The sequence below is a fragment of the Phalaenopsis equestris genome, unplaced genomic scaffold (genome assembly GCF_001263595.1).
Source record: "Phalaenopsis equestris unplaced genomic scaffold, ASM126359v1 Scaffold206200, whole genome shotgun sequence".
NCBI lineage: Eukaryota > Viridiplantae > Streptophyta > Magnoliopsida > Asparagales > Orchidaceae > Phalaenopsis > Phalaenopsis equestris.
This window is the reverse complement of record NW_018225623.1, coordinates 256,235-266,507: the sequence shown is the minus strand read 5'-3', so window position 1 is coordinate 266,507 and position 10,273 is coordinate 256,235. Positions and strand designations below refer to the sequence as shown.

The window sequence follows — 10,273 nt, the reverse complement described above, 5'->3', positions numbered from 1 at the left end:
ATATATATATATATATATTTACTCACTGATTCCCTTAACCAATTTGGATATAATGTGAAGAGTCTCCATGTTCTCCAAGTCTTCGTTCATTTTAAATAGATCCATCAACTTTGGAAAGAAGTTTTGCTGCAAGATAGAAATATCAGAATTTGGTAATAGCACGCATCAAGCTTATCTAACCGGATGGGAATTTCAGAATAAATTCTTCAGGTATCAAACACAATTAAAAATATAAGCATCAATAGACAAAATAAAAGCAGGAACAAGTTCTGTATTCGATACAAGTTTCCCTTTAACAACAAACAATTCCATCTGATTACCTTTGTGATAGCATCCTCTATTAGGACTTCTAATGAACCAAGTTCTTGCAAGGATGGAACAGCAATATAGTTAAAGGTTTTTAAAACACAATTTCATTTGTCAGCTTCAAGCATCACACGAAATATTTAGCTTTAGTATTTCAACAATTTTAAAAGTTTCCCTCTTCAATTTAATTTATCCACTTTACTGAATTTTCTAAAATTAAAATATTTTTTATAACTTTAAATAGTACTATATATTTCAACAATAAAGTGACACGGGAGTTCCTAGCTGGGTCGAACCGTTTCTACTGGGGTTCAGCTGAGAGGAATATTAAGGCCAGCCGGCCCTAGAAAAGAAAGATGCCACCCAAATAGGAAGGGATCCCACCTCTCCTAGCTATCTACTAGTATTTATGTGTGTTTTTTTCTGATTTTAAGGTTCAAGTTTTTGCTCTGAGATTTCTGTCAAGACAACCTATGACGTCCATCTTCACTTTCTCGAGTTGTATCAGACAGTGAGAAGGTGCTCCAACTGTAACTCGTCTCAAAATGTATGCATCCTTCCTTTTATTGCTAGCCCCTCGTTCCTTTCATTTTTTAGCTTCAAGCATCACACGAAATATTTAGCTTTAGTATTTCAACAATTTTAAAAGTTTCCTTCTTCAATTTCATTTACCCAATTTACTGAATGTTATAAAAATATAATATTTTTGTATAATTTTAAATAATAATGTATTTTTCAACAATAAAGTGACACAGGGGGTTCTAGATGTTTTTCTAACTAGGTCGAACCAGTTCAGCTGAGGGCTAGGAGAGAAATTAGGGACTGGCAGCACAAAGAAAGAAAGTACCACCCAAATAAGAAGGGATCCCACCTCTCCCAGCTACCTACTAGTATTTATGTGTTTTCTGGTTTTAGGGTTCAGCCTTGTGCTTTGAGATTTCGGTCAAGACAGCCTCCAGCATCTATTTATCCTTTCTAGGGTTGTATGAAATGGCGAAAAGATGCTCTGGCTGTAAATCATCCCGAGATGGTGTGTATCATTCCTTCTACTGCTTGTTGCCACTCTTCCCTGATCGCTGCCATCCCCTCCTACACCCAAACCAGCTGCCGCCAACCTTCCAGCCATCGAACCTGCTGCTGCCAGCCCCCTCTCGCACCCAAACCTGTTGTCACCAACCTTCCAGCCACCCAAGCTGCTGCCACCAGCCCCTTCCTGCACCTGAACCTGCTGCCGCAAGCCTTCCAGCCACCCAATCTGCTGCTGCTAACCCCTCCAGCACCTGAACCTGCTTCCGCCAGCCTTCCAGCACCCAATTCTCCAAAACAGCTTTGTTAATATCCAATATGTTGGAGATTTCAAATCCCATCCTAACGTTATAGTTATGGTTTCATTAGTGAATACCAATTTTTGCCCAACAGCATGGGAAAAACAAAAAGTGGTAATGGCAACCAAAACTGACCGTTGATTGCAAATTATGCAAATCGCCACTACAAATACGAACAACATGCAAATCTCCACTACAAATACGAACAACATGCTACCATTGCAAATTATTTGACTGAAGTTACAATTTGTGCCAAAATATATTGCAGAAAAGCATAATGAATGGTAAGCATTTTGGCCCAAGACTTTGAGAATATTCCATCCAGCAAACAGAAATGCAATCATAAAAAAAAAAACAAAAACAAGAGATAAATTCACAGGCTGGTCGCATGACAAATCAACCAGATCATATATGTAGACGGCATTTGCCTCTAAAATATTTAATACGTTTGAGCTGAAATGTAAATGTTAATTAAAACAAAGGCTAGTACCCAGTGAAATTAATTTGAATCAATACAGTGGCAAAAGCTCTGTGACGATACAAAGAATTCCAATGAGTCAAACATCAGAAAACTAGCCAATCTGCAAATAAAAAACAGTGTGAAATCTATGAACCCTTAATTTAGCTAAGGAGCTAAACCCAACATTAATATTGATTTTATGTTAAAAAAAATCATTCAAAAAGGTTCACCATCAAAAAACTGATATTTTCCATACAAAGTAACCAAACACTCAACGCAGCAACCTACAACCCACTTGCACATGCCGAATTATAGCTGACATTCAAATCAAGATTTTTTTTTATAAAGCACAAAGAAATAAGTGAGTGATTTGGCAATTTGTTGTACTCCAGTCGAAATGATATAACAGCTGAAGTGGATCTAAAAAAATACGCTGTTAATAAATTAACTTAGCTTTATATTCATAAGCTACAAAAGGCTACATAAGTAAGATCCAGTAACTTACAGAAAAAATTAAACATAGAAAGGGGAAGTGATTGAAGGATCATACATCTTGGGAGATCAACTCAGTAACACGCAACTGATCAGTGATCCCACACTCAACCACTGCCTGTAGATAAAATACAATGTCCTCAAAATCAAAAAGCATCCAAGATGAAAAAAGCATGCAAAAATTACAACAAAAAAACAAAAGAAAATTAAACATTAAGTGCTTCTTAAAAAGGTATTTCAAGCATCATTCTCAAGCCAATCTGATCATTTTTCATCATGAAGCATAAATCCTCAAAAAACAGAGCATGCAGGAATATAATAGAAAATAATAACGTGACTGAATTGTTATATTGATGGGCTTTTAACACGTTAAGTTTCGCAAACCTGGTTTAGTCATTGTTTAGTGACATGAATACAATAAGCAATCTGATAGAAGAAAAAAACATGTTTAGCATAGATTATTATGCAATTTTATAATTTGCAAAAGTTGCCATACACCTTTTATATATGTCTGAATATTTGGAATACAAAACGCCAAAAAAGTATTAGTAATAATAATAATGATGATGATAATAATAATAATACTAATAATAATTGATTCATCCCTAGCCTAAGTTGATACAGGATAGGGGAGAGCAGAAGGCTTATGAAACTGGAAGGAAACTAAGGTTAAAGGAAATATGGCAATTTTTTGAAAAACCAAAGACTATCAATGAAATTAAAGGTAAAGGAGAGAACTACATTACAATGCAATGAAGCCAGTAGTTAGGGTTCACCCAGACATGCAAGCTACTTTTATAGCTACAAAATTAATATCACTGCACTTGCAAGTCGCTGCTTGTGGCTTCCACTCACATTGTCATGCACATTGTGCTCGTTATCAGTACTCGCGGCTCATTGCCACTTGAACCTCTAGAGTTGTGTCATTTTTGTTACAACAATGTGTTCATTCTCGTGTGGATGGCTCCCACGAGCTGTTGCTTGAAGCATCTAATTTGATCTCGAGTTTCATACTAATTGTTGCCTAGGCTTCAATATGTCATTGTTGTAGCACCAATTGAACGCAGCTCACTTTTGTTATCTCTAGCTCTCACATGTTTGTCTTTGGTGACTTTGATGGTGCCCAGCCTCTACTTTCCTTTGCGGGAGCCCATATTACATCTCACTTTCTAGAGCTTCTACAGCCCCTTTGTCAATGTTTCGTACCTTCATCCACAAGGCACCACCATGTGCTTCGTCTTTACCCAGTCCTCATCTTTGAATGATCTGATGATTAGCGATGGTTATCATACTTTATCACCTTAGTCTCCCTAAATATTAGTACTCAGCTTCCAGATCTTCTACTCCCAATTTTTCCCCTGCTGGCACTATTAAAGAGAAGGTTTCCTCGCAGTCAAAACCACATGCCAGTTTCTCATTATTAGGGATTAATGTTTAAGAATTCTATTAGGCACATACCAGCCATTATCTTACATGGTAAACACACTCCTTTTTCAAAAGCATTTTTTTATTGGAAACTCAATTTTCCTACATTTTAGTTAGAAAAATTTACTTTTGTTGTCTGAGCTTGAAGTCTATTCATACTTTCATTATGATCTTCGCCTAACAGTTAACTGCTCTGCGGACTTCTTAATAAACGTCACAAGCTTATAAACTACTTGAGAAGTAAATTACCCAAGATTTTTCTCAAAATCCATATTAAGCAAAAGACTTCCAAGGTTGTACGCCGGAATGATCTCCATACTATGATACTTCAAAGGAACCTCTATTACCTTTGTTTAGGTAATTTTCCCTCGACTAAAAGTCCAATACAACAATCAATCGATAGGAAACTCATTGGGTAAAATTTTGTGCAAACCAATGTAAATGGATGCAGCTACCACTAGGCTTTCTCAACCATTTGTACATATTGTGATTGACATTTTTGCCCCTTTAGCTCGATAAGAATAAACTAGCAGTTCCTCAAATGCTATTGGCAAAAAGTGAAATTAAAAGTTTGCCAACATATTGCAAGTCTTGAAAAAGGTTCATGCATTCCTATGTTGATTGTTTTGAGTCCTATCCAGAATTAAAGAAATTGTCCTTTAGGGTCCCTATAGTTAGGATTGGCTCTTCTGATCAAAATATGGACAAGCAAGATTTATTTGTAGTAAATACTCAAAATTAAATGGAGCCTTCCAATCTGTCGGGTGACTCCTGCCTAGAGCTATCATTTTTAGATGTTGAGACCTTTAGATACCTCAAGAGTGATGCCTAGGCTAGATCTATGTCAACCTATTGAAGGACCCTCTATGGCTTATACTAATTTTCTACATCTAATATTACAAATATATTTATCAATGTTATATTTGATGGTTTTGAAGTGGATGCTGTTGTTGATTCACACCAAGTTCAATCTCAAACTTCTATAAAAATTTATCTGATGAAATAAAGGGATTCAAATAGTCTTCCTCATTAAGACACCAATCAAAAAAAAATCTTCCCTCATTATCCCAAATTTATGAAATTCCAAGCTAAACATAAAAACTCTAATAAATTTAGCATTTCGGACATAGCATGTATCTAAATATCAGCATGTTTTCTTCTTTTAGTAAGACATTACTTGTTGAGCTTTTTAATATCTTAAAACTAAATTTATTTTTTTATTTTTATAATGGCAGTCCCATAAAGACATTAGTTCATGTAACCTTTTTACTCACTCGTTAGAAAACATTCATGCTTATGAAAAAAAATCCTTTGATGGCTAGAGTCGTAGAAGAAGCCATGAAGTGTTGATTGATATCGGCAATAGAGACAGATTAAGCAAAAGTGATCAACAAGAAAATTGTAGAGTTTTGCTAACGCATTGAGTTAGCAGCAACAACAGCAAGCCATTGTCCCACTACTTGGGGTCAGCTACATGAATCCTTTTCCTCTATTGAGTCATACTGAGTGTCATATTTTCATTTAATTTTAATAGATTAAGATTTTTTATGTAATATGTCCAAGTCATTTTAGGTCTGTCTCAACCTTTCTTAACATAAATCGAACCTAAAACATCTCCTCCTAATTGGATGATCAGATAATTGATGTTTAATATGACCAAACCATCTAAGAAGGCTCTCTCTAATCTTGTCTGTCAGTAGAGCTACACCAACCCTTTCTAGAATACAATCGTTTCGCATTTTGTCTCTAAGTGGTCAAGTCAATCATCCACCTAAGCATTCTAATCTCAACAACACTTAACTTTGTTTCATGCTTCTCTTTCAAAAGCCAACATTCTACGACATAAAATATTACGAGTCTCACCACCATCTTATAAAATTTTCCTATTTTTCTATCACATCATAGGCCCGATGCATTCCTCCAATTCAACCAAACAGTCTGTTCTACTAAAAACATTGTCATCTATATCACCATCACTTTGAATAATAGGCTCGAGATATTTAAAATGTTCACACCTTCTAATGATTTGATCACCCATAGTTAGAACTCCGTCTCTAGAGCTACTACTACTAATATTACATTCCATAAATTCAATTTTAAATCTACTAGAATGAAGGACTTTAGACTCCAATGTAGACCTCCATAATTCAAGTTCTTCCTGAATTCTTTCTCTAGTCTTATCCACAAGAAGGACATCATCAGTGAAAAGCATACAACAAGGTACATCCTCCTGTAAATGTCTGGTAAGAGCATCCAAAACTAAAGCAAAACAATATGGACTTAAAGTCAATCCCTAATGCAATCTAACTGAATAGGAAAATACAATCAATCCTCCTTCCGTTCGAACTCAAATAACAGCTCTAGTATTCATCTTTTTAATGACTAAAATATAAATCATAACAACAGCTTTCTTTTCTAGAACTCTCAAAAGAACTTCTTTTGGAACCTTATCGTAAGCTATTTCTAAATAAATAAAAATTATAAGTACAACCTCCTTACTCTCTATGTACTTCTCCATAAAACTTCTCAATAAATGTATACCTTCCATTGTAGACTTGCCCGACATAAATCCAAACTGATTATTAGAAATCTTTGTATCATGTCTTAACCTATGTTCAACTATTCTCTCCCATAAATTTAAAGTATGACGCATTAACTTAATTCCTTTATAATTTGCACACACTTGTGCTTCCCTTTTATTCTTAAAAAGGACCAAAATACTCTTCCTTCACTTCTCGAGCTTCTTTTTAGTTTTTAAAGTAATATTAAAGAGTTGAGTAAGCCAAGAAACTCTCAAATATTCAACATATTTCCACACTTAAATTGAGATATCATCAGGTTCTATTGATTTTTCACCATTGGTTTTCTTTAAAACCTCGTCAACTACATTTTTACTAATGTGGTGGTAAAATAAAAAAATTTATTATTATCAACGATATTATAATCACTAAGGTCGATCGTATTTTAAGAAACCTCATTAAAAAAGTTTATCAAAATAACTCACCCACCTATGTTGAATATCTTCCTCTGAGAAAAAGATACCTTTTGATTTTCATCTTTAAACAACAATACTTTATTTTAAAAATAAATAAAAGATATGCCCAAAATATTAAGAAAGAATCACAAAATTTTCCAATAATTGTACAACAACATGAATCCTTTTTCCAATATTTTTTCCTCCTAAATACAATTATTGGAAGAATTTTTCAATAATTTTATTTATGGAAAAAAAAATTGAGCTATGCAAAGAGATTTGAAAGGAAAAAATTTTGATTACAAAAAACTTGAAATTAGAATCATAAAGCCCTCCTTTATGGTAATACAAAAGCCAAGTTCTAATCTAAGCAAATTCAAATCCAATCCAATTCTAATTGCACAAAAATATAATTTCTCCTAAATTTGCAAAACAAAACAACCTAACAAACAATCAGCTAAATGTAACCAATAATAATCAACAAAACCTCCTTTCTCCCAGGCTTGGATTTTGATGCAATCTAATACTAGAAGCTTCTCCTTATCTTTAAAAAATTCATGGATTCATTTGGAAAGTTCCCTATGCCTTTGGAAGCTTCTAGAATGCTCTAAGATACTTTACAATTGATATTTCCAAGTAAATTTATAAATACTAATTGCCATAAATTTGAGTATGGGGATCCTCTTGGATCAGAACTCTACTTTTAAGCGAAATAAAGGCAATAGAATGATGTTGATCTTAATTACATCCATGATTATTTTTTACCATGTTAGATGACATATCCAATTGATATGACAATACTGGGTGATGATCCTTTTTTATGACAAATTAATATTCAAATTTTTGTTAAACTCGTCTGCATGATGCCCAACCTTCTAATGAGGATGGCATGTCTTAATTGAATGTAGTAGGATTTTGGAACTTATAAGAAATAAGTACAAGATTTAAGGCATTATCTAGAATGCATTGAAATAATGGACTTTTCCTTGATTATTTGCTTAAAACAATGAGAACTTTTACTTTTAACTGCAAAATAGTGAACACAACAGGTGGCCACTTGTCTTCATCCCTACAAAAATTGTAATCAACTGCCAACAATGTAAATAACCTACATTGTGCCACATGAGGCCGTCAGAAGTTGTTGAGCAAAAAAGATAAGAAATACCACGGGTAATTCTTGTTAGGAGTCAAAACAAAGAAATGGGTGGAGAGGGGAGAGAAAACGAGAGAATAAGAGAGGCGGGAAGTTATCGGAGAAGAGGATTTTTTTTTAGTTCCATCCAATTCCAACTTTCACAAAACAACTTACTCTAAACTTCATAGTGACAAGAAAAATCAGCAATTTATTCAAATTCAAAGAAACAAAATTATAAAAATTAATCATTAGAAAGTAGCTAATAACACCTTGTTCTTAACAACTAGAGGAGAAAGTGGAGTAAATTATGTGTAGTCCCATTGATTCTCTCTGCATGAATTTCTCTTTCATCTTCTCTGACACTCCAATTTTTTAAATTTTAAAATATAATTTTGCAATGAAGTTCTTCCAAAATTCGATCTTCAAAATCCATCCTTCCAAGGTTAATTTTGCATATTTTCTAACAGACTCCTCAATATTAAACAAAGGAAAGGACCAAAACATAGTAATAGAGTACTAGTAGCAAAAAATGAAAGTATTAACTACAGGACAAATATGTTTATTCTTCCAAATAACGTTAGTAAAAGCAAATTAAAAGAAAACACATTAATTTGCATACTGAAGCTGGAAAATGCAAAAACCAAACCCAAAATTATGATTGTGCATAGTACATTAAAAAGATTCATATAAGATTCAAACCTTCAAAATCAACGGGAGGGTGGACATTTGAACTGGGGGGATATCTTTCAGCTCATTGTTAACTGCATGGAATGACTCATCTGCAGATTTGAAAATTAATCATTTCTTCTAAGTTGTATGGCAAACCTCCAATATCATCACAAGTAAACATATTAAAACTATTCCAAAACGTTAACGGGAAAAAAAACATTACTAATTGAGAATGAAATGGATGAAGCACATCAAGTGCGAAAATAAAATTGCCGATTTTAAAATTTCAGTCCAAAACTGTCTTAAAGAGTATTATGCCTCTTAAATATCTGAAAATGATAGGCACATAAACTTCTACTGTCACATGAACTTCTACGACCTAATGCTAATGAATACATCTTCAAAATTCATGCGAGTGTCAAGGAGCAAGTTACAAAAAACTTAACCAGCATCATGGTGGCTCCTATAATCATAAATTTCACAGCATCACATTTTTTTGGTAAATTCACCATAACATTCAAATAAACTAAGGCTTCATTTGAGAAAACGGTGAAGTTCCGCTCAGTTGGAGTGAACGCAGGCGCCTACAAAAAAAATTTTTTTGGTGAAGCAGTGGGAGATGAACATGTCCCGATGTTATTTGGCAAGAACGGCAAATTTTCATCATTTCATATCGTAGTTGGCCTCTTCCGGTTAGACAAACATGACTTTGCAATTTGTTGAACAATAACGCTACTTCAAACAAAGCCTAAGCAATTCCTAAATGCTAATAATATTTAACATTCTCAAAGAATTATCTCAAGTTTCATCGAAATTTTATGTTAAAGCGATCCCTAATATGAAGCCAAACTACTGCTAAAAATTTTGCATTGATTAAATAGACATATTTCAGTATTGACGGCAATCAAATTGATAAAATTAGTGGCAAAAGGTACCAGACGAAAAGTTGTAACTAGTGAAAAGGGAACAGCAGCCCAAAAAGTTTATTCTTTTCTCTAGCTTATAAATGACACAGATTTAGGATTCCAAGATGATGCCTAAGGATCAATAAATGAGGTAAGGGTGTTTGCAAGGTGAAAAAGGAGGGGCAAAACTAAAAAAGAAATAGAATTTGGACGTGACATAAAGGCTACAGCTGCTATCCTCACAGAAAACAATTGCAGCGCGGTGGGAGAACACAGGCAACTGTGTTTGGAAATTGCGGTGCGGCCGTTTTTAGGATAATTCTATCTAAAAGCAGGCCACGGCCAGCATTTTCTTCATGACAAATACTTTGTGTTCCCTTGCATGCTTCTCTTGCGTGCTTTTCTCATGTCTCTGCCCTAGCTCCCTTCTCTCTTGCTTCTCTCCGGTCTTCGGCTCCGGGCATAACTCTCATCTCCTTTCTCACTTCTCTTCGGACTCCGACTATGGTGGCATTTTCTCATCTCCTCTTACGGTATTCTCCACCCTATACGTTTGTTGTTATTTGCTCTTTACGGTTTGAA

The 10,273-nt window shown here is 34.4% G+C and overlaps 1 protein-coding gene across 1 annotated transcript in view; it reads right to left on the bottom strand.

Annotated features, from left to right (window-relative positions):
- Positions 1-10,273, bottom strand: part of LOC110036418 (serine/threonine-protein phosphatase 4 regulatory subunit 3) — an 88,208-nt gene that overhangs the window by 61,459 nt on the left and 16,476 nt on the right. Inside the window, exons 6-8 of the mRNA XM_020740856.1 lie at positions 8,817-8,896; positions 2,642-2,701; positions 27-126 (exon numbers count right to left, since the gene is read on the bottom strand). Of these exons, the coding sequence (XP_020596515.1) occupies positions 27-126; positions 2,642-2,701; positions 8,817-8,896 (240 nt within the window). The remainder of the gene's footprint in view (positions 1-26; positions 127-2,641; positions 2,702-8,816; positions 8,897-10,273) is intronic.